The sequence below is a fragment of the Nuphar pumila genome, chromosome 6 (genome assembly GCF_984573655.1).
Source record: "Nuphar pumila chromosome 6, dmNupPumi1.hap1.1, whole genome shotgun sequence".
Lineage (NCBI taxonomy): Eukaryota > Viridiplantae > Streptophyta > Magnoliopsida > Nymphaeales > Nymphaeaceae > Nuphar > Nuphar pumila.
In genome coordinates, this window is record NC_143254.1 from 14,345,201 (window position 1) to 14,370,896 (window position 25,696).

Sequence of the window (25,696 nt, forward strand, 5' to 3'; positions counted from 1 at the left end):
TGGATTTCATAGAAATCTAACTCTTTAATCAGTCCATTGCAACACAAAAACAAGTTTTTTAAGGCTTGAAAGTCGATTCCCTCAAAATTGTTATAAATATTCAAGCCTCAAAATTAGATTTTTCTACAAAAAAAAACAATTAAAGTGTTGATTCATAGCAAATGGACTATGCCAAGCACATCTCCCTGGTTGGATTTGTAAAGTGTTAAAAATGCCCACATAGTGTGAGGTTAATTAGACCTTGGTGGTTTGGCCCCTCGTATTTTTTAATAGTTTTGTTTTTAAGCATTGGTAGTGTTTTCATCATCAAAGCTAACTTATAAAATTAAAAACCGAAAGACCACTGAATGAAGACTTGAAAGCAGTTAGAGGTCACAATGAAAGATTGTAAAGTGATCGAAATTTCAGCTCTAGATAGACACAAATAAAGAAATATTGAGAGATTATGATTTAATATTCACAGTTGGAGCAAAAAACATTGAAAGCCTAGAATAAGCCAAAATATTATTGGTATTATCCCTTTTTTTAGTGAAAAATAACGGCCATGATTCCTAAAGGTGATAATCCCAGCTCTCATTCAAAGACACTTTTCAAGCTATTTGTCACAAAGAAGCATAAAGTCATTTTATATACACACTCACTAAAAAAGTTCCCAACTTGAATGGAACTGGAGGTCCACTGGATCCCAATTTAGATCTCAAAGTTAAATGTGGACCGCCACACTACAATCGAGTATGATGCAGACATGATGCATTATTATGGATCGTACGGAAGTGAGAATTACAAGGGTGAAGTTGCATGACAACACCGGGTGGGGCAGAATCACAATTAAGGGTGCAAACTGATAGGGTACCATCCAATATTCAACCCAAACCATGCATATTATTTTCAGATTTGGATTCTCCAAATCAAATTTGATTGTGCATCAGGATTGAAATGGATTTGGATTCACTTGATTAGATTATTTTCGGATTAAGATCAATATTTTAAGTAGGATCTAATTCAGACCAGATCAAAATCTGATCAGATTGCAATTTTTACATGTAAGCAGCATCTTTTGGATACGTTTTACTGGATCTAGCATTACAACATATGGTTAAGATCATGATTAAATCATAGATCATCAGATCTATTTCTGATTCAGGCTTGGGTTCGGACCAAGTGCACAAATTTCAGATTCGGATTCAGATCAGGCAAGGACCCAACCCATATCCGATCCATTTGCAACCATACATGTCAATGGCAAAATTGGTAATATCCAACCTCGGCAGGCAATATTCAATGAACTATGCAAACTAGAGAGCGGGACGTCACATTGCCACCAAAGCACGTCGATCGAAAATTGATGAAAATGGCCACAACTTTCTACAAATGAACAGAATACACAAACTGTTATAGAGCCAACAGAACAGGCAGGCATCCCAAATGGAACTTCGTCCCACATGGAACAGCCCGGACAAAACTAATGCCTTTACACTAAATTTAAGCCCTTTGTATAGACACTGCTACTAAGGCTCCATTGTATCAGCTGCATGGATATCTGTTGATATCTTAATCACTGACATCTTAACGAACACTTCCTCCCTTCGGGGGCGGTTCCCATATAGTATCCACAGTACTAAACAAAGCAGTATGCCGATGGAAATGAGTACCAACCCAGAAGTCACCAGCTTGAGGTGACGCTCGAGACGAGGACAGTATATCATTGTCATGGTGCTGAAGGTGTCCCTTAACAAATTACAGTTCTGCAAGTTGAGAAGAAACGGAGTATAGTGGTAGAGGGCGTAACTCGCGTTAACGGCTGTCACCAACTGCAGATATATAGCAGGAGTCACCCTTCCGGGGCTGATGCAGAGACCATCTGAAGAAACCGTGCATGTGTAGTTCATCCATGCCTAAACAATGAAATCGAAAGCACAGCATTAGCAAGGACATGGAATAGAGGCAATAACGATCTTAGAAAACCTCAAACCAAGCAACACAGTCGGTTGAGCTAGTACTACTACAAGTCAACCTATTGAGTACTTTGATGAGACTGTACTGGATTGCTGCCAGTAACTAATGAGGACCCTACTTGTTAAGGTCTTGCACCCAAACAAGAGCCTGGCCTGTTTCTGTACCAGACAGGAGTATTAATCTTATCAGGCTCAGGCTTCGAGAGCCAGCATAATCGGGCCATTGTCAAGAGCCTGATGGACACTCTTTAGATTGAGAAGTCCAGGAGCACATTAATCATTTGGAAGAAAATGATAGTGATAATTTACCTGTGAAGCATTGGAGAATGAAACTTCTTCGGGAAGACATTGTCGGTCACTCAGCTGTGAATCGAAGGGAGAGCATAGAGTAGGCATTGGTGGACCAGACTGATTGTAGTAATACTGAGTCTGTTGCGGAACTGAATTTGGATTTGCAATGGTGTTTACAGCTGTATTTACAACATTTACAAGTTGCCGAATGATTTCTTTACTCTGGTACAGTGTCCGATTGGTAGTCTTTTCATCCACACATGGAAGAATGTTGCTAAGAGCACTCTCAGCTTGGGGATTCTCGACCCATTCATTCATAGAAATACAAGTGTCTGTGATAGCACTGAAACAAATACAACCGAACATCATCTCATGAAATGCCTATTATATTGAAAGGTGGAAACCAGGTTGCAAAAAATATTACAAATATACAAGGACATTTTTAAAACATGCAATGTCCTAATTTTCATGTTATGTTTAAACTTTCAGTTATAGGTTTTTTTTTTTTTTTCTGAATAAAGTCAGTTATGGTTTAAGAGTAACAATGATTCTTCCACATTACACACGATAAGTAGGAACCACCATTTCACATTAACCACAATACTCGGTCTATTACTTCATCCATATGCCTTTGGTTTCCCTTTTAGAGTGCTCTAACTGTAAACTTAGAACTCTCTTTGTCTCTCTCTCATCCTAATCAACCATGTACTCAATGCCTCTAATAGAGTGCCTACCCAGATGAGACATACCACTCTCTCTCATCCTAATCAGCCATGTGCTCAATGCCTCTAATAGAGTGCCTACCCAGGTCAGACATACCACTAACTGCAAAACCAGGTCTGGTATCTCAGTCTCATACTGTTAACGATTACCAACTCTTGTCTTCACCTGTTCCATCTCACAATATGAAGCACCAATGGTCTACATCACAACTTAAACTTAGGGTGGATATCTCATATCCATGGCACAAAACATAGCTTGGTGACAACTGACTCATTGGTTTGGGCCTACAATATCCAACAGAATACAAGCAAAGTAATGGTTACTAACAAGATGCCATATATTATAGCATACCAAATGCAATCATCATGCTTACAACCATCAAGTGCACGTGAATGAAAACATGAAAACTAATATTATCTGATGGCCGTAAACACAAACAAGTAAAATGAAGTATGAAGGAAAATCATAACATGCATAGCAATTGGTTTCATTTCAAGCAGTCAGGAAAAACAAATTTTGGATTGTATTAAAAGCTCAGAGTACCATGATGTTTACACCATGAAGATATCTTAGACATCTCTAACTTCTCATTTGGTAGCAATAGCAAATAGCCAATTAAACAATAACCCATTGTTACAATCTTTCGAAATACACATATCCATAAGGAGAGTGTACCCAGCAGTACAATAATAAGCTAGTCCCTTTAACGGACAGAGTAACAAGCTTCATATAAGAGACTCTAAGTAAACTGTCAAGTAACAAATGAAGAAGAATATCATTGTCTAGAGTCAAATACAAAAGGAACAGTTACTTCATTACAAAGTTCTTAATAATGAAGTCTCTTACTTGTCAACAATGACAAAAACTCCACAAAGAATGAAAGTGATTGCTACAAGCAGCCATCCAATCAGTATAAATCTGGAGAAGTCAAACATAGGATGGAAAATCATTGAGGAATGCCACCATTACAAGCAGCCTTTCATAGCACAGTTACGATCACAAAAAAATGGAAAAAGATGAAAAGGGCTTACATGTACACAGCATGCCGGTATCTGAGGATGGAAAGTACTACATGAAGCCAGTTCAAGGACAATACCAAAAACAAATTAATTAAGCACAATGTGAAAGGTTCAATCAGCAGAAGGAAAAAATTGAAAAAAGAAGGGTGGGGGGTGTTAAAATATAGCATGCGCATGGATCTAGATCTGGATCCAGATCCATACGCACGTCAATCTTTTTAACTATGCAGCTGACGTCTTTCTCATTAATGGCATTTATGTAATATGAATGTTATGGTGTGATATTTTAGTCCCCATTATAAAAGCTTTTTAATGTAAAGAGATTAGGGTTTGGAGGCGGTGTTTCACGTTTGCCGCCCCAGCCATTGTGCATCTCCCTCTCTCTCCCTTTTCTTTGTTTCTTGTGCAGGCTGAACAGACCCCTCACGATATCTTATATGGTATCAAAGCTAGGTTGCAGAACCCTACCAGAAGCATGTTCAACGAGATCTGAAGAAGCAGGTTTTAATTCATCTTTGTTTATTCTTCTTCCTTTTTCCTGTTTCCTCTTTGATTTCTTTTTCTTAAATTTCTGCCATGAATACTCGTTTATTATTCCTCTTCATAGTATTCTTCATTATCAACATCATCTTCACCATTAACGACTGCAGCTTCTTCTTCTCCATCAATGACTGCATCAATGTCATCCTTCAACGACTGCAGCCTCTAATTCTTTTTCTTTGATTGTAGCTTCTTCCTCCTCTTTGATTCTTTCTGCAATAAATCTTTACCTCCATTATGAATTTGTCAACTTCGTGCTATCCAATTCTTTTTTCTAAGTCAAATAAATTCTGGCCGAAATCTAAGTTGTGAACCTTTTGATTCCCATATTGCTGAAGTTTTTTTTTAGTGTTGGACGTTCATATCAGTTTTTTTTTATACTGCTGTCGTAGTCTAGCATTCACGTTCATATCAGTTTTTCTACAAAACTATATTGTTGTCCTTCCTCTTTTTCAATCAGCAGTACAATTAGTGTTTTCTGTGCAACGTCTATAGGCAGATTGTAATAGTTTACACTCTCAATTCTGAAACTCAAAAAAAAAAAAGAAGAATTTTCTTTCAAAGTATTGGTTGCACAAGTACATGTTTTATTGAAGCTCTGTTGACTGATTAAGTGATCTCAAATCAATTTGTTTTTTTTCATTCGTCTTGTTTGCTTATTCGTTGTTCCATTGATATGGATTACTCTTCGTCATCCAGTCCCTATGAAAATTTCTTGAATAAGCTCATTACAAAAAAACTTACTCATTCTAATTTCTTGACATGGAAGAGACAAATACTTCCGTTTATACGGAGTCAGGATCTCGATGAACATCTGGATGGTTTTGTTCCTGTACAACCACAGCTTATTTTGCAGGAAATCAAGGATGAGAAGGGTGACACAATTACTAAATTTGTTAAGAATCCAGAGTATACAACTTGGAGGAAGCGGGATCAGTCTTTGGTTGCTTATATTACGTCAACACTCTCTCAAGAAGTGTTGGATACTCTTTCAGATGATTGCACTGCGGAGATCTATGGAGTAAGTTGTCTTAGACTTACTCTTAGATATCAGAAGTCCGAGCTATGTACTTAAAAAATGAGTTTCAAAGTTTGAAGAAAGGCTCCATGACAGTTATGGAATATATAGGCTGATTGAAGAGTATTAATGACCAATTGGCTGTTATTGAAAGTGCTATTTCAGATAAAGATAAAGTACAACAACTCCTTAATGGATTGGGCCCTGATTTTGACATGTTTACCACAGCTTTCTCATGTCTTCCCCACTTGCCCAACTTTGACGACCTTCAAGCGAAACTTCTCCAGCATGAGATGATTATGAAACAAAGGGCAAAAAAAAATGAATTAGCTCATTCTCATTCAGTTTTGGACGAGGGAATGGAGGGCATCAAGGAGGCAGAGGCCGATGACGTTTTGGGCAAGGAGGACGTGGTATCTTGCCTACACCTAATATTTTGGGTGTTTTTAATACAGGGAATCAGAGGAGAGTGATCAATGGTTTTTTATGCAACAAAAGAGGACATATGAAAGTTGATTGTTGGTTTAATCTATAGAACAGAGGAAAAATAAACAAAATTGAGAATAAGTCAGCTACTACTGTGGACACGAAAGCGCCATGACACGAAAGCGCCATCTACAGATGTGCAGCAACTTTTGTTATTCGCATTGTCACAAATGACGATCAAGCAAAATGAACGAGAATGGTATGTTGAATCCGGTGTTGCCACACATGTCACGGGTAATGCAGGTAAGTTATCTCACTTATTGCCTTATCTTGAAAAAGGTAGTATAGTTACGGGAGATGAAACTTATCACTCCATTAGTCATACCGGCAGTGCACATATTCCTATGTCAAAGTCCACACTTCACTTGTCTAATGTCCTTCTTGCTCCTAATATTAAAAAGAACATTGTCTTTGTAGCTAAACTTGTTGACGATATGAATTCTTCAGTCGAATTTACTCCCTCATCTGTTTATGTTAAGGATCTACGTGTGAAAATGTCTATGAAGAGATAATACGCATACAAGCACAAATACTTTACAAAAGATGTGCACGAAGGCACTCACACAACACTTGAACAAATGCGTAAAAATAGCAAACATGCACTAAGGCATGTATTTCAATAAAAAAGGAGAATGATTGAGACTCTCAAGCTTATTCATTACAAAGGGAGAATACCCCTATTTATACAAGAAAAAGGGACCACATGGGGGGCTCTCAAAGGAGTCGTTGGGGAGCCCCCAACGACTCTATTGGGAGGCCTCCAATGTGATACGACGCATTTAAAAAAAATAGAAAAAACAAAAAGAATAGAAAATAAGATAAACAAGAAATTACAAGCATTATTCCAAGTGAAATATGCGTAAAAGGTGAAATTATAGAAATACCCTTTTGGGTATTATATATATATATATATATACTTACAATGTTGGTTTGCAATTACATTTTAACACCCCCCCTTAAACTTACGGTGCGATAACCGCAAGTTTGCCAAGAAGTGAAATCTGGGCGAGCAAAGAGCCTTAGTGAAGAAGTCTGTCAGTTGATACTCAGACGTCACATACGGGAGATCAATGACCTTCAAGTATTCTTCCCTGACATAGTGGCAGTCCATTTCTATATGCTTTGTTCCCTCATGAAAAATGTGATTCTTGGCAATATAAATTGCACTCTTGTTGTCGCAGCATAACTGGGTTGGTTCTCTAATGAAAACTCTCATATCTTCTAGAAGACGCCGAATTCATACAATTTCCATGGTGGTGGACGTCATGGCTCTTTATTCTGCTTCGATGGAGGACAGAGAGACCTTTTATTGTTTTTTACATCGTCAAGAAATCAGAGACTCACCTAAGAAGACACAAAAACCAGTAGTGGAGTGACGACTATTAGGGTCACCTCCCCAATCTGAGTCAGTATAAGAAATTAACTTTAATTAAGAAGAAGAAGACAATAATACTCCCTTATTTACAGTTCCCTTTAAATATCTGATGATGCGAAGCACATCACTCATGTGAACGGTTGTGGGAGCATGTTGGAACTGACTGGCAATGTGAATAGCACGAGACAAATCAGGCCGAGTGGTGCTAAGGTACATCAACGAGTCTACTAGTTTCCGGTAAGGAGTAGGATCGGTTAGAAGGATCCCATCATCGATCTCCATTTTTTAGTCAATTATTTTAGGAGTTTCGCAAACTTTATCATAAAAAATTCTTGACCTGTCAATAATCTCACAGGCAAGTTTAGATTGAGATAAAAAATAACCACGTTGAGAATAAGCAACCTAAATTCCAAGAAAGTATGTCAAAAAACCTAAATCTGACATCTTAAATTTCGAAGTCAAGACGGAATTAATACCCTTGACTCCTTCAACATCATCACCTGTAATTAACATATCATCAACATAGAGCAATAATATCACAATCCCTGCATCAGATTTTTTAGTAAATAATGCAGTATCAGTATAACAAGAAGAAAATCCATTTTCTAGCATTACATTGTTAAATCTATCATATCAGGCTTTGAGAGCCTGTTTCAAACTATAGAAGGCTTTTCGAAGGTAAAGAACTTTATCTTTAGGAATTTTCATGCCTAGTGGAGCATCCATATAAACTTTTTCGTTAAGATCACCATTTAAAAAAGCATTTTTCATATCCATTTGAAAAATGTTTCAATTTTTGATAGACGCAATAGTAATATGACATCTAACTATAACCATTCGGGCTACAGGAGCAAAAGTTTCTTCATAATCAATACCATATTCTTGGTCATACCTTTTTTACGACTAAGTGAGCTTTGTATCTCTCAAGAGAACCATCACTCTTAGTCTTAACCTTAAATACCCAACGACAACCTATAGTTTTCTTTTCAATAGGTAGAGTTTGGAATTCCCATGTCTCAACTTTCCTAAGAACATTGAGTTCATTTTGCATAGCTTTTTGTCATTCTATACATTTTTTAGCTTCTTCAAAATTTCTTGGTTCAAAGTAAGAATGAATAGCACTAAGACAAGCCCTATATCTGGGTGAAAACGAATCAAAAGAGACAAATCGAGTTGGAGGTCTCCTATTTCTTTCAGATCTTCTGTGATCAGGAGTGGGAACAGACTCACTATATTGATCAATAACACTTCTGAAAATATCTCGATTTCTACGAGAATAGGTTATTGGGTCACTTGAAATTCTGCCTTCTTGGATATTGGGTGAGTTAAGTTCATCAATATCTACTTTATTTTCCCCATCATGATTTGATGATACTTCATCATCACTAGACATATTATCATTATTAGACAATAAGCCAAATAAGAAAGAATAATCAATATTTTTCTGGTGGAAAACATTTCTTTCAAATCCGCTCTCATTTTCTAAGTCACATTTCTTGAGACATATAACTTATCATTTCTAGGATCATAACATCGAAACCCTTTTTGAGTTTTGGAATATCCAAGAAAGGCGCAAGGAATAGCCTTGGAAGAGAGTTTGTCATTCTTATCAGTAAGTATAAAACACTTACAACCAAAGAATCGTAACCTATTATAATCAGGTTTCATCTTATGTAAAACTTCAAAATGAGAGATCTTTCCCAAATTCCTAGAAGGTAAGAGATTTATGAGATATACTGAAGCAAGAGTTGTCTCGACCCAAAAGTTTTTTGGAATATTTTGGGATATAAGAAGGGTTCGAGTGGTCTCAATGATGTGTCTATGTTTCCTTTCGGCCAACCCATTTTGTTAAGGGTTTTTAGGACAAGACATTTGGTGAACAATACCACTATCCTCAAGATATTTTTTGAATTCATTGGAGAGATATTCTCCTCCAGAATCACTTCTAAAAATCCTTATGTTGCTGTTGAATTGATTCATGATCATTACATGAAAGGATTTGAAGCACGAAAATACTTCATGCATATACTTGAGAAAATAAATCCATAAATATCTAGAAAAGTCATCCACAAAGATTACATAGTAAGAAAAACCTTCTTTTGAAAGGACTGGTGCAGGTCCCCAAACATCTGAATGAACAATTTCAAAAGGTTTAAAAGAGAACATAGTTTTTTGCTCAAAAGGTAAACTTCGTATTTTCCCGAGAATACAATTATTACAAGAAAATGAACTTTTACAGAGATCCTTTGCAAAATATAAATAAGACAACTTGGTGATGTTAGGATGACCAAGTCTTTTGTACCACACATTTACATCTTTGTGTCGGGCAACATTACAAAAAAAAATTGGAATTTGAAGAGAGTCCATATAGTATAAGTCTCCATTCCTAAAGCCTTCCCCAATCAATTTCCCAGACCGACGATCATTTATTGAACATTTATCAAAAGAAAATTTAATATCATAACCATGGTCCGAGAGTTGAGAAACAGAAAGAAGGTTTAAGTTTAGCTTAGGTATAAATTTGATTTTTGGAATAAAAAAATCTTGAGTTTCAAAATTTCCTATGCCTTTGATTTCAAGAGAGGTTCCATCTGCAATGGAAACAAAATATGGTGAAATATTTTTTAAATAATCGAAAAGACAATATATGTATGGAGACATGTGAAAAGATGCACCGGAGTCCAAAAAGCCAAGAAACTTTACTTGGAGGGGAAGAGGTAGATACAGCGGCACCGAAGGTAGCTCCCTTGAGGAGAGGTTGAAGAGCTTTCACTATTTGATTTAGTGAAAGATCCACTTGAAGATGCCTCTTCCTTTTGTGGTATACCGGTGGTGGCCATGGCTAGAAGTCTCTTCCATTTAGGGCATATAGGTTTGATATGCCTCGGTTCTTTACAAAAATGGCAAAAAAAATTGCTATAGTCCTTCTTCCCCCCTTGCCCACTATTTCCTCCTTGATTTTGTGGTTTGAAATGAGGAAGACGATAGGCTTTTACATTGTTTTCGGGTCTTGATACGGCATTGACCCCATCATTTTCTTCATAATTAGAAGGAACGGAAAGAACATTTGATCCTTGTTTACTTATACCCATACGGGTCTCTTCACCACTTAATTTGGTGAAAACATCCTCAAGAGGGGGAGTAAACGAGGATAAAAGAGATGACCTTATTTGCTCAAATTCGGGCCTTAACCCATTCAAAAAATTGAAGAACCGGTCTTCTTCAAGTTGCTTGTGACGGAGTTCAATTGCTTCTCCACTCCATTTTGATTCGAGCATAGCAAGCTCATCCCAAATAGAAGAAAGGTTGGATTTTGCAGATCTATTAAATATTTTGAAGTCTATCAAATCCCACCAAGGATAAATACAAGGTTCAAGAATGTGAAATAGAGCATGAGATCCAAAGGCACCATATTTTAAAAACCAGCTTACACGTCATGGAAAAAAGAGAAAATGGAGTTAGGTCTTGTAATCAAAAGAGTGGCATGGCATTATATATTGAAATTTGGCTCACTTTTTTTTTGGCTCAAAAGTGTTCAAGTAAATACACAATGTTGTAAGCGGCAGAAATATTTTTCAACCAAAAGTGATCAAAGGACATACTTAGACCAAGTACAGACAATAGAAGCATAATAGTTGCCATCACAACCAATGCACATCTCCTGCATCACATCAAGAGAAATATACATATGTGAGATCAAAATGAGATAAGTCTAAATACTGCATTAAGCTACCAGATTGAGTTGAACAAATCTTACACAGCATTGCGAGCTTCCTGTACTTTGTTAGAATTTTCAACAGTTTTGTCATTAAGCATATATGCTGAGCTACTCAACTGACCATTTAGTTTGTCAATTTCACTCTGGTCACTTTGTGAAAGGAAAACTTGATCTACATTTATGGTCTTTGCAAGAGACAGGTATTCTGAGACGTTTCTAAGGCTCTGAACTGTAATGTCTGATTGATTCACAACAAAATGCAAGGTATGTGATACCTCTTTATGAAACCCATCCTGCCCAACTGAAAGAAGGACACAACCAACACTGCCGAAAGAAAACCAAAAAAAGAGAAAAATAAGTATAAGATATCTGCTACTGGTTAAGATGGAAAACAAACAATATGTGACTACTAGACATCATACGCTTATGAAAAGATAATTACAATAGTTGTTAGAATAGCTTATAGAAAATGCTTAGCACATGGTCGTCAACTTTACAGTACTAATTAACATGTGAATGTGAAAATGAAAAAAAATATCAGCAGCAACGTAATATATCTTTAGTGGCTTCAGTTTGGCAAGCAAGGATGCCACCTTTAACAGTGAACCAAATTGGTTGAATTTATGCAGGAGAGACCACCTTGTTGTTGAAGAACCTCCGTTGAAAGATAGGCACATAATGTAGGAGAAGATTCGTACATTAGTGCATGAATTGACTAAATCGTAGAGGTTGTCACTTGACCCCAATTCACAGTGTTCATGCAATACTTCTCAAGGATAAAACAATCAGTTAAACAAGAGAACTGACATCTTACGCTAGTTCATTCTTCTTCCACTTTTTTTTCTATTATTGGCACACAACCCTTCAGTTATGATACTGAAACTTAACCATCCACCTATCTCATTTGACCCCAACATTTTACAGTAGTTGACATCAACAAGATGTCAATATCTCTTAACCTGGGTCATCATACAGCCTCCAACGTAGAAAGTAATATAGCTTCCCTAACTCCAAATCAAGTCAACCCACCTCATGCCTGACAGGGTGAGGATGAGCTGTCAAAGAAGACTATGATTATCCTCATTCCTGCCAAAATGCCAACCCCCAACCAGTGAATTAGATGATTCATCACGACATGCTAAGGCAATCCACTGAAATGTATTGTTCCCTGGACTTGCTTTCAAGGCCTGGACCAAACTAGGATGTTAAAAAAGAATTGCTGGGACATTCCACTGAACTAGATTAATTTTAGGACTTACTTTCAAGGACTGTGCCTCAGCAAAATGCTAGAAAAGAACTTACTGAAGAATTCAGTGTAAACTATCCATTCCACATAAAGCTGTTAAAATGTATCTCCAAAAACATTATTGTAAGTATATATATATATACTTATATACATAGAGATGCGTATACATATATATCATATATGTATACGTATCTCTATATATATATAAATATATAAATATATATATATTCACCCAAAAAGGGCATTATTGTAAATTCCCATCTTGCGCATATTCCAATTGGAATATGTTGTAATTTTCTTTTTCTTTATTTTTATTTTTAGAGTCGTTGGGGACCCCCCAACGGTCACAAATGTGACCGTTGGGGGCTCCCCAACGACTCCTTTGGGAGCCCCCTCTTGCACCTCATTTCTCTTGTATAAATAGGGGTGTTCCCCCTTACTTCTTTTAAGTTTGAGAGTCTCAAGCATTTTGTTCTTTCTATAAAACACATGCCATTGTACATGTTTATTATTTTTACGCTTTTGCGTACTTTGTTCAAGTGTTGTAAGAGTGCCTTCGTGCACATCGTTTCTAAAGTATTTGTGCTCGTATGCGTATTGTCTTGTCATAGACAATTTCACATGGTATCAGAGCAAGGTTGATTATTGAAGATCGTGGGATTCTCCTTTTTTTTGAGTGCCTCGAAAAACGTGTCTTCCAATCTTTGAAGTTTGAAGTGGTGGATCTTTCTTCTCAAATATTTTAGAAGAATCTTGTGCAAAGTTGGTGTTGGAAATATTGTGTTGGTACGCTTTTTTCCCTTCCTCTTTACTTTCTAATGGGCGAAAAAGAGTCTCGTTTTGCTCTTGGTTTCAAATTAAATGGGTCTAACTATTATGTTTGGGCCGGAAATATGGAGGCTCATATAAAAGGGAAGGGCCTATGGGGATATGTACTTGGCACAATTCCGGAACCGGAACCCAAGATTACCGAGGTAAATGGAAGCGAAATCAAGATTCTTGAGAGAGAAGAGAGAACCAAAGCCCTTGAAGAATACTCCAAGAAGCACGATGAATGGGAAATGAAGAATTTCAATATTCTTTCATGGTTTTTCTCGTCCGTGGAAACCAAGATTAATGGCAACATTATTAAGTTCAAAAAGGCATCGGAAGCTTGGCATTATCTTGAAAAAATGTACACATCAAGGGATCTATCTCATAAGTATTATGTGAAATGACGATTAAGGAATACTTTGCCGATCTTTCCTCTATTTGGGATGAGCTTGCAATGCTTGAACCAAAATGGAGTGGAGAGGCAATTGAGCTCCGTCACAAGCAACTTGAAGAAGATCGATTCTTCAACTTTTTGAATGGGCTAAGGCCCGAATTTGAGCAAATAAGGTCATCTCTTCTTTTCTCTTTTTCCCCCCTTCTCTTGAAGATGTTCTCACCAAATTAAGTGGTGAAGAGACTCGTATGAATTTATGTAAACAAGGACCAAATGTTCTTGCGGTCCCTTGTAATATTGAAGAAAATAGTGAGGTCAATGCCGTATCAAGACCCGGAAACAATGTAAGAACCTATCGTCCCCCTCACTTTAAATTCCAAAATCAAGGTGAAATGGTGGTCAAAGAGGAAAAAGGGACTATATCAAGACTATTTATCTTTTTTGTAAAGAACCGGGATATATCAAACCTGTATGTCTCAAATGGAAGAAGCTCCTAGCCATGGCTACCACTGGTGTACCGCAGAAGGAGGAGGCACCTTCGAGTGGGACCCTCTCTATAAATCAAATAGTGGAAGCTCTTCAACCTCTCCTCAAGGGATCTACCTCCGGTGCGGCCGTATCCACTTCTTCCTCTCCAGGTAAAATCTCTTGGCTTTTGGACTCCGGTGCATCCTTTCATATGTCCCCAAACATTTTTTCACTTTACGATTACTCGAAAAATGGTTTCCCATCTTATGTCTCCACGGCGGATGGAACCTCTCTTGAAATTAAAGTAATAGGTAATTTTGAAACTCAAGAGTTTTTTATTCCAAAAATCAGATTTATACCTAAACTAAACTTAAATCTCCTCTCTGTTTCTCAACTCACGGACAATGGTTGCGATATTAAATTCTCTTGTGATAAATGTTTAATACAGGATCGCCAGTCCGGGAAATTGATTGGGGAAGGCTTTAGAAGAGGAGATTTATACTATATGGAATCTCTTCAAGTTCCAAAAGTTTTGTGTAATGTTGCCCGACATAAAGATATAAATGTGTGGCACAAAAGACTTGGTCATCCTAATATCACCAAGTTATCATATTTGCATTTTGCAAAAGACCTATGTAAAAGCTCTTTTTCTTGTAATGACTGTATTCTCGAAAAAATGCGAAGTTTACCTTTTGAGCAAAGAACTATGTTCTCTTCTAAAACTTTCGAAATTGTTCATTCAGATGTTTGGGGACCCGCACTTGTTGTCTCAAAAGGAGGTTTTTCTTATTATGTAATATTTGTGGATGATTTTTCCAGATATTCGTGGATATATTTTCTTAAGTTTAAACATGAAGTATTTTCGTGTTTTAAAAATTTTCATTCAATGATTAAGAATCAATTCAACAGTAACATAAAGATTTTTAGAAGTGACTCTGGAGGAGAATATCTCTCTAATCAATTTAAGGTATATCTTGAGGATCACGGAATCGTTCACCAAAGGTCTTGTCCTAAAACGCCTCAACAGAATGGGTTGACTGAAAGAAAACATAGGCACATTATTGAGACCACTAGGACCCTTCTTATATCTCAAAATATTCCTAAATCCTTTTGGGCTGAAGCAGCTCTTGCTTCTGTTTATTTGATAAATCGCTTACCATCTAGGATATTAGGAAAAATATCTCCCTTTGAGGTATTTCATAAGCTTGAACGTGATTATAATAGGTTAAGAGTCTTTGGATGTAAGTGTTTCATACTTACGGATAAGAATGACAAGCTCTCTCCCAAGGCTATTCCTTGTGCCTTTCTTGGCTATTCCGAAACTCAAAAAGGTTTTCGTTGTTATGACCTTCGAGATGATAAGCTATATGTCTCTAGAAATGTAACTTTTTTAGAAAATGAGAGTGGTTTTGAAAAAAATGTTTCTCAACAAGAATATTTTGATTACTCTTTCTTATTCGACTTATTGTCTAGTAATGATGATATATCTAGTGATGATGATGTATCATTAAACCATGATGAGGAAAATGATGAAGATATTGGTGAACATAACTCACTCAATGAACAAGAAAGTAGAGTTCCAAGTGAGCCAATAACCTACTCTCGTAGAAACCAAGACACCTTTAGAAGTGCTATTGATCAATATAGTGAGCTTACTTCTATTCTTGACCATAGAAGATCTAAAAGGAATAGAAGACCTCCAACCCGTTTTGTCACTTTTGATTCTTTTTCACCCCGATATAGGGCTTGTCTTAGTGCCATTCACTCTTATTTTGAACCAAGAAATTTTGAAGAAGCTAAAAAATGTATAGAATGGCAAGAAGCCATGCAAAGTGAACTTAATGCTCTTAAAAGGGCAGAAACTTGGGATTTCCAAACTCTACCTATAGGAAAGAAAACTATAGGCTGTCGATGGGTCTTTAAAGTTAAAACTAAGAGCGACGGTTCTCTTGAAAGGTATAAAGCTCGCTTAGTTGCAAAAGGGTATGGGCAAGAGTATGGAATTGATTACGAAGAAACCTTTGCCCCTGTAGCCCGAATGGTTACAGTTAGGTGTCTTATTACTATTGCATCTATTAAAAATTAGAACATTTTTCAAATGGATGTTAAAAATGCCTTCTTAAATAGTGATCTTAACGAAGAAGTGTATATGGATGCCCCTGTTAGAAAGTGACTTTGAATACATTAGGTTCAATAATGAACCCATACACATGCACATGAAGTGCGAATATACCCACTAAAGGGAACAACATAAGCACATAATGTGCTAACACATAAACCCACAAAAGGGGCAAAATATGACTTAAAGTCATAAGTTGAATATCATTGAAGAAAAAGGAAGAAGAGGGTAAAAACCCAATACAATGGAGCAAGAGCTCCCACAAGAAGTAAAGAATACAAGGGGGAAGACCCCTATTTATAACACAAGAGAGGAGCCACATAGGGGGCTCCCAAAGGAGTCGTTGGGAGCCCCCAACGACTCTTTGGGGAGCCTCCCTAGGTGGCGCAAACCACAAAAAAATAAGAAAAAAGAAAATAAAAATAAAAGAAAATTACAAGTGCATATTCCAATTGGAATATGTGTAAAATGACAAATTACAAGAATACCCTTAAGGGTATTTTAGGAAGAGAAAATATATATATTTATACATATATAAATAGAGATACGTATACATATATATGTATACGTATCTTTATATATATATATATATATATATATATATATATATATATATATATGTACATTTAAGAATTATATTTCAACATACATATATGTGTACGAGTACACATATTTTAACAGCCTCACCAGGCATGATAATTCCTAAAGATAAAGTTCTTCGTCTTCGAAAGGCCCTCTAGTGTTTAAAGCTGGCCCCCAAAGCCTGGTATGATAGGTTTACCAGTGTAATGCTGAAAAATGGTTTTTCCTCATGTTATACTGACACTGCTTTGTTTACTAGAAAATCTAATGCAGGGATTGTAATTTTGTTGCTCTATGTTGATGATATGCTAATAACAGGTGATGATGTTCAAGGAGTCAAGGGTATTAAGTCCGTCTTGACTTCAAAATTTGAAATGTCATACTTGGGTTTTCTGACATATTTTCTTGGAATTGAGGTTGCCTACTCTCAACGAGGTTACTTTTTATCCCAATCTAAACTTTCTTGTGAGATTATTGACAGATCAGGGATTTCTGATGACAAAGTCTGCGAAACTCCTGAAGTCGTGGGATCAAAAATGAAGATTGACGACGGAGTTCCTCTAACCGATCTCACTCCTTACAGGCAGTTGGTAGGTTCTTTGATGTATCTTAGCATTACTCGACCTGATTTGTCTCATGCCATCCACATCGCCAGTCAGTTTCAGCACACTCCCACAACCGTTCATATGAGTGTTGTTCTTCGCATCATCAGATACTTGAAGGGAACAGTGAATAAGGGAGTATTTATATCATCTTCTTCTGAATTAAAATTACTTGCTTATACTGACTTAGATTGGGGAGGTGATCCTAGCAACCGGCACTCCACCACTGGCTTTTGTGTTTTCTTAGGTGAGTCTTTGATCTCATGACGATGTAAAAAGCAACAGAAGGTTTCCTTGTCATCCACTGAAGCCGAATATAGAGCCATGGCATCTACCACCATGGAAATTGTATGGATTCGACGCCTTTTGGAAGATATGGGAGTACTTATCAGAGAACCAACCAAGCTATGCTGTGACAATAAAAGTGCAATCTATATTGTCAAGAATCACACCTTTCACGAGCGAACAAAGCACATTGAGATGGACTGCCATTATGTCAGGGAAGAATACTTGAAGAAGGTTATTGATCTACCATACGTGACGTCTGAGTATCAACTTGCGGACTTCTTCACAAAAGCTCTTTGTTCGCCTAGATTTCACTTCCTTCTTGGCAAACTTGCGGTTATCGCACCGTAAGTTTGAGGGGGGGTGTTAAAATGTATCTCCAAAAACATTTTTGTAAGTATATATATATACTTATATACATAGAGATGCGTATACATATATATCATATATGTATACGTATCTCTATATATATAAATATATATATATATATTCACCCAAAAAGGGCATTATTGTAAATTTCCATCTTGCGCATATTCCAATTGGAATATGTTGTAATTTTCTTTTTCTTTATTTTTATTTTTGCATTTCTTTTTCATTTTTATTTTTTTTATATTTTTTGTCATAAAGGTGCATTGGGGGTCCCCCCAATAGAGTCGTTGGGGACCCCCCAACGGTCACAAATGTGACCGTTGGGGGCTCTCCAACGACTCCTTTGGGAGCCCCCTCTTGCACCTCATTTCTCTTGTATAAATAGGGGTGTTCCCCCTTACTTCTTTTAAGCTTGAGAGTCTCAAGCATTTTGTTCTTTCTATAAAACACATGCCATTGTGCATGTTTATTATTTTTACGCTTTTGCGTACTTTGTTCAAGTGATGTGAGAGTGCCTTCGTGCACATCGTTTCTAAAGTATTTGTGCTCGTATGCGTATTGTCTTGTCATAGACAATTTCACAAAAGCTTCAACAGTTGCAGCACAACAGGCATTAAGCCTGACCATTAGAACCCACACTTCTCTTGGAAACTGCACTAAAGAAAGACAAGAAAACATTCACCTTATTTCCCATCTCCTCTCGAGAAACAAGTGGGATATTTCTCTGCAAAATTGTGCTGAATTTCATATATGGCAATCCCACAAAAATCTCTTCATTAATTGGATGAAGAATCAGCAGGAACCAGACGTGTATTTAAGCAAAGTTTAGACACTGAGGGGTATTATAAGAAATTAACTAGATATATAACAGCTTCAATATGAAGGGAAAAAACCAAGAGAAGATAAATAATAAAGCCCTTCTCTTTCTGAAAGCCTCAATCAACTATCCTTCAGTGGTAATTCCAGCTATACTAAATCCTATTATAGTAGAGTATCTCACCTCTAATAAATTATTTATTTACGATGATATTGGCAGTTAAGAAAAAGTCAAATTATTCATAACAGGTTTAAGAGCATTACATTGCAACAAATGTGAACATGAAAAGCAGCATCAAACAAATCCATCCTGATCTCCAGCAGCTCTTCTCCCCAACATGTATCTTCCATTTACAGCAGTGAAGTACTACTAAAGTGAATCCAAAAGAAATGAACCACAGAAACCCAAGAGCAAAACCAGCAGCACCTGTAAATGCAACAGACTATAACATAACAGTTAGAAGCTTTGGTGGAATGATGTAAAAGGAAGTAGCACAATAGCACCATTAATATGAGAGAGAGAGAGAGAGCATTATGAAAGTTATATTGATGCATAAAACAAATACATGATTTCACAATATATATATCATGAATTATAGCATCATAGTGTCATTTACAACATTCAAAGACCAATGCATTCACATGATAACTTTGAATGGAACTTTTAGTGAACATGATGATTCATCTGAATCATTCTACAGCTAGCTTCAATATGCGGACTCTTAGTACGTAAACCATATAGGGATCACATTAGCTGAATCAGATACAATATCAATATGATTATTATGAAATTTGTTGCAAAAGTTAGCATGATGAAGGAGAAAGAAATTTTCACAGTTCATAAAGTATTCAAGAAAAAATTAATTGAGCAAATTAGCAAGAAAATGCTGAACAAAATTAATTCTATATGATCTTCAAACAACATTCTTTGTTGTTCCAAGCAGCAGTCAACAATTGATCCTTTATAAGAATCAGGTTGTAACACATGCAGAATGCTGACCGAAAAGTTTGAAAAAGGCAAGAAGGATATTAAATACTTACAGACCAATAGTGCTTGTTGGTAAAGTGCCATCCTCCTCGATAACGTTTAAACCCATTAAGTATGTCAGGTCTATTAGTTCTATGCGCTGTCAAAATAAGAGATACATTCAAATCCGATGCAGCCACATCAGAAGCTGGCTCTGCTGCTGGAGCAAACTGCAGAATAGTGGAAGCCAAAGGTGCCGAATTCTCATTGCCTACATTGAAACAGTCGGCATTTAAATGAATCTCTCTCTCTCTCTTATGTATATACACACACACACTAGAATATGAGAACTACCGCGTGAACTGGGCATTTCCAACAACTTTTTTGCAAATCCAACCATGTACATGTGTATTTGCTAGGAATCAACTGTTAGATCTTGTATTTTCGATGAAAAATGCAATTTTTGGATGCTTAAATATTTATGAAGATTAAGAGCCACTAATGTATCTTGCTTATGCATCATAATTGGATGATTTAAGAGCTTCTCCTTATAAAGCGAAGCATGTAGATTATATTTGTACTGTTAGATTTAAGAGAAAAGAACAAAATCTATGAAAATCATGGTTCACACAAGGTAGTCCTCATATTCTAGTGAATATATATAATTATATGGAAAATATTTGCTACTATTGAAGGTAAGGAACTAATGAGCTAGAAATCATAGGTGCAAGTTGTATTGACTCAACCTAACCACATAGATGTGTTGAGCCAGGTTTGTTCGCTAAGGATCAAGCCTTGGATCGTGCTTTTCTTATGTAAAAATGTGATCTTTTGAGTTATGAAATTTTGGCACATTGTGGGCCGTTGATTTTTAGACCCCTTTAAAAACTTAATTACTTGTCATAATCACATGAATCAAAACAAGTTTCCTACTAAACAAACCATGTAGATCACATCCATAACATTTGATCTAAAAAAAATTGGAAAATTTTGAAGAAAAGAGTGATTTCTACTCATTAGTTTCTTACCTTCATTAGTAGCCAATATTTACCCATAATTTTATATTATAGGGTAAATATTGGCTACTAGTGAAGGTACAAAACTAATGATCTAGAAATCATAGGTGCAAGTTGTATTGATGCAATCTAACCACATAGATATGTTCAGCATGGTTTGTTTGCTAAGGATCAAGCCTTGGATCATGCTTTTCTGATGTAAAAATGTGATCTTTTGAGTTATGAAATTTTGGCACATTGTAGGACGTTGATTTTTGAACCCCTTTAAAAACCTAATTACTTGTCATAATCACATGATTCAAAACAAGTTTCCTACTAAACAAACCATGTAGATCGCATCCGTAACATTTGATCTACAAAAAATTGAAATTTTTTGAAGAAAAGAGTGATTTCTACTCATTAGTTTTGTACCTTCATTAGTAGCCAATATTTACCATATTGCAGATCAATACATAGGAATATGATCTACACGGTATGTTTATTCAAAAACATGTTTTGGATCATTGTGTCAGCAGCTTTCTAAAGAGATTCACGCACCAAAATTTCAAGATTAAAAAAACCATACTTTTCCGTTGAAAACCCTCGATGCAAAGTGCGATTCAATGGATGAACTGTGATGTTTGCGTCTGTGGGGTCAGATTCGATCATATAAAGCACACACCTACCAGTTTCTGGTCGAGTACGGTCCAGTCGGAAAATGATTGCATTTCTTTCAAAAGCCAATTATAAATTAAACTTCTACGATTCAAAAAAAAAAAAAAACAGGGCAAATAAATTGATTAAAATTAGAATACAGAAGCCGACGTAAAATTAGGGAGAAAAAAAATAAAAGTTAATAAGCAAAAACCTTTATGACGGGGAAAACTACAGTTTACAAGAAAATTACTCACGATGTTTTCAAAATAGTGGAAGCCCGTCAAGAAAAGCAACAAAACCAGTCCGAAAATCAGTAAAAGAGAAAAATGCAACAAAAAAAACATCTGAACATACAGAAAACGAAGAAGAACAATCCCAAAACATAAATTCACCAAATTGAATTAAGGAACACAACAGATAGATGAAATCTCAATAAAATGAAGATCTATCCGTCATCAACATTCAACAAACCACGCACGCAAAACGGTCCAAACGACACATAACGGTAATCAATAAACGCTCTCTCAAACTCTTCAGCAAATCCATAGAACGAAAAATAAGCAAATCAGTTGGGAAAAAATGACTAAGAGCGAAGTCGATCGCCGTCTATCTCACCTAGAATGAACTTCCCCTGAAAATCAAGAACCCGACGCCGAAGAAGATCCCCAGAAGCGTCCGACAGCAGGATGAGAACCAACAACACGAAGAGCAACAGCAACGCTTTAGTCTTCCACGTTTTCATCCTCTCTTTCTCTCAGAAACAAGAGAGAGAAGCTCAGAAGAAGAAGGTGATATAAGGGTTTGCCTGTTGGCTCTTCTCGTCCCTCTTGGAGAAGGAAACGCAGATGTGGCAAGAGTGGCATCGCTGATCCACCTGCCTCATGTTTCCCATCTTTTAGAGAGAGAGAGAGAGAGAGAGAGAGAGAGAGTAGAGTAGGAAGCAGAGACGGTGGTCACATGGAGAGCAGGCAGAGAAAAGTGGCGGGTAGTCTTTTCATTTATTAAACTGAAATTCATGGAGCAAACCACAGAGATCTTTGGAGAGGAGAAGTTTTCATTTTCATTTGATTCGCGAAATATCGCAAAGGTTAAGCATCAAATAGATTCTTGCCACGTGCAATCCACAATTTTTTTTCTCCAAATACGATTCTGATCTATTGCTTGAATGGGACGATTGAAGACTTGACATAAGAATTCTCTCAGAGTCACGTTACTATTTTTTGCTTCGGCTTTAGAGAGAGAAAAGAGAAGAGAGAGAGAGAGCACGTGCATGGACATGGCTAGAGCTCGCGTCATCATGTCCAGGTCATCCTTTTTTATCTTGACACGTGTTTTCCTACACCTTTTTATTGAAAAGGCGTTTGGATGACGAAAACGGTAAACTTTTCTTAGAAATACACGCAATCAAATGCATTTCTCTCATGCCACCATCGTGATGCAAACACTAGCTCCTCTTTCTTTAAGAAAAGAAAATCTAGTTCTCAATTAGGGATGGGAGTGGACCAGGGCAGAAGCGGGAAACAAGGTCTCCACCTCCACTCGGTCTCAAAATGTTGCCCTCCATATCCGTCTTCAACTTTGCCCGGGTTTTGATTTTAACTTTCATCCCCACCTCTATCATTGTTTCATATCTTCCATCCTTGGTTCAAATGGGGCGAGGTTTTGTTTTTCCTCGATCCATTATCATCCTTAAAAAAGGATTGGGGACGGAGCGGGGCGGGGGAAAGCGTAAGTCCATCCCCGCCTTCATCCTTGCACAGGTTTTGATTTTAACCTTCATTCTCGTTTCTTGTCTTCCATCCTCAGAGCCGGGTTTTCCCCCGGTCCATTGCCATCCCTATTATTAAGGTCTCACCTTCTCTTTTTGCAGTAGTGGTTATAGTGGGGGTGGTCGAACTCTTGTTTAGTAGAAAAGAGCTCCAAGAAAAGGCTTTCCTTGAGCCCATTTCCACGGCACACAAACACACCCTAAATCAACGCAATTCCATAAAAAAAAATGCACAAAAAATGAGGCATTTTTATGGAGCCCATGAAAAATGATGCAAACGCATTGTTTGTTTTCTACACCCCCCACGTCAATGCACCGATCTGAACAGCATTCCCCATGGGGGTGGTCGGACTTTTTTTCATAGGAAAGTGATTCCACTATGAAAGCCACACGCAATCATGGACCGGCAGAAGCTCACGTTTCCCCTGCTGACTTTTGGTGCATTTACTAAAACCCACCTTTATGTTTCATCGATATCGAATATGGATCCAGTTATAGTACGGTATGATTTGAATTGACAGGTGCAAGCAGTATCCACTCAAATCTTAAAATGGTTTGTTTACCAAAGATTGGGCTTAGGATTGTGTTTATTTATTTTTTCTCCGCTTCATTCACTCATGAGTTCTTTGATGGGTTTGGTTGCTTGTCCAAGCTTAGACAGAACACTTGTTGAGAACAGACAAAACACATGTTCAAATCATAACGGAAGCAAACTGTACTTGTTCAAAGTTTGTTTTGACTGAACAAAGACTTGTGTTTCTTATGTCTGGCGTTTGATTTGCATTTTGGGGATAGCTTGAGCACAAATGAAAAATAGGTTGGATAACTTAGTTTCAGATAGTACAACCCAATCTACCCAACTACATGAGTGTTTGAACATGTTTGACTGTAATTTTAGCCTTGGATATGGATCTCGGATTGAACTTAAATACCAAAAATAATAGAAATTTTTTATGTAATTCAAAAAATAGGAATTCATATTTTTTGATATGCAAATGCTTTAATGGGTATCATAGTGGATCTTATAATGAATGTATGTCAAAAAATTATAGATTTTAGCCCTGAATATAGATCTTGGATTGGATTTAAATACCAAAAAAATTATTAAATTTATGTAATACAAAGGAAAAAATAAGAATTCTTATTTTTTGATATACAAACATTTTAATGAGCATCATATTAGATCCAATTATAAATGTATGTTAAAGAATTATAAAATTTAGCCTCAGATATGGATCTCGGATTAGATCCAAACAACATAAATAAACACATTTAAGAAAAAAACTGAATTATGCAAAAGCCCCAAATCTTAACCCCCAAATCAGTCAAAATCTGGTAATCTACATTGATATTCAACATAATTGCATGTCATTCATATCAAAAAAATCAATTTAAATCATGCAAAAGCCCAAAATCTAAAAATTAAAATTAGTAAAAATCTAGCCATCCACAGTGATATTCAACACAATTGCATGTCATTCATATCAAATAAACCTTAAAATAGATGCAAAAGCCCCAAATCTAAATCCTAAAATCAATAAAAATGTGGTCTTTCAAAGTGTTCAACACAATTCCACGCCATTCATATCAAATAAATCATAAGATCAAAGAAAAAACTAAATCATGTAAGAGATAGAGTACTTCTAAAAAGTTGGAGGAGGAGAAAAGTTGTTGGGGACCACATCACCGATAAGAAGAGAGGGATGGGTGGGGAGGACAAGAAAGATGAGGGTGTAGTCATGGTTGGGTAGAGGAAGCGAAATGAGTGAGAGGTGTTAAGGTCAATGGTAGAGCCACAAATTTAACTTAGGAGGCACAAATACACAATGAAAAGAAAAATAAATACTAATAAACTATACAACATATTTAAAAAATTAAATAGTAATATTTTAAAGCATACCTTTTATAATTGACCTCGTCGGTTTTTCATATTTTGAAAACCATTCATAATTGAGTCATTACTAATAGTGTCGAATATGTCATTCTCGATGTAGGTAACCAAAGCATTATTCATCTATTCATCTCTCGTTCAGTTACGCAATTGAGTATTGATGATATCTATAATTGAAAATATTCTCTCAACACTTGCCATCGAGATCGGTAGAGTCAAAGCCAACGTGATAAGTATATAAATCAGAGAACACATTATGCTTTTTAATCATTATCATCATTTCTGTAAGCTCTGTCAAGCATTTTAAATTCAAAAACTCTATATTGTGTCGCATATCAATGATGTATGTTTGTAGTTGATTATCAATCACCAATAAATCTAAACATAAAAAAGTCTATAGGATAAAATATAACAAGACTTATCAATTTCTTTTTGGCAAATGCAAAAATTTAATTTATTGGACTTAAGCATGCCATAGAAAGAAGTATTTATGCATTTGCTTCTTTAAAACAATTGTTCAACTCTTGCAACTGCATATCAATAATCATATAAAATAATTTAATACGATAATGATGCCACATTATGATATCTTCAGCCCT

At 36.4% G+C, this 25,696-nt stretch overlaps 1 protein-coding gene across 1 annotated transcript; it reads right to left on the minus strand.

Annotated features, from left to right (window-relative positions):
* Positions 1-1,507: 1,507 nt before the first annotated feature.
* On the minus strand, positions 1,508-22,180 carry LOC149834049 (uncharacterized). Its single transcript, XM_090009270.1, has 9 exons — positions 22,054-22,180; positions 19,861-20,057; positions 19,084-19,262; positions 11,165-11,449; positions 11,010-11,068; positions 4,001-4,037; positions 3,816-3,887; positions 2,265-2,589; positions 1,508-1,895 (listed from the first exon to the last, which is right to left on the minus strand). The coding sequence occupies exons 1-9, from the start codon at positions 22,178-22,180 to the stop codon at positions 1,509-1,511; spliced, it is 1,668 nt and encodes a 555-aa protein (XP_089865396.1). The 3' UTR covers position 1,508.
* Positions 22,181-25,696: the final 3,516 nt, after the last annotated feature.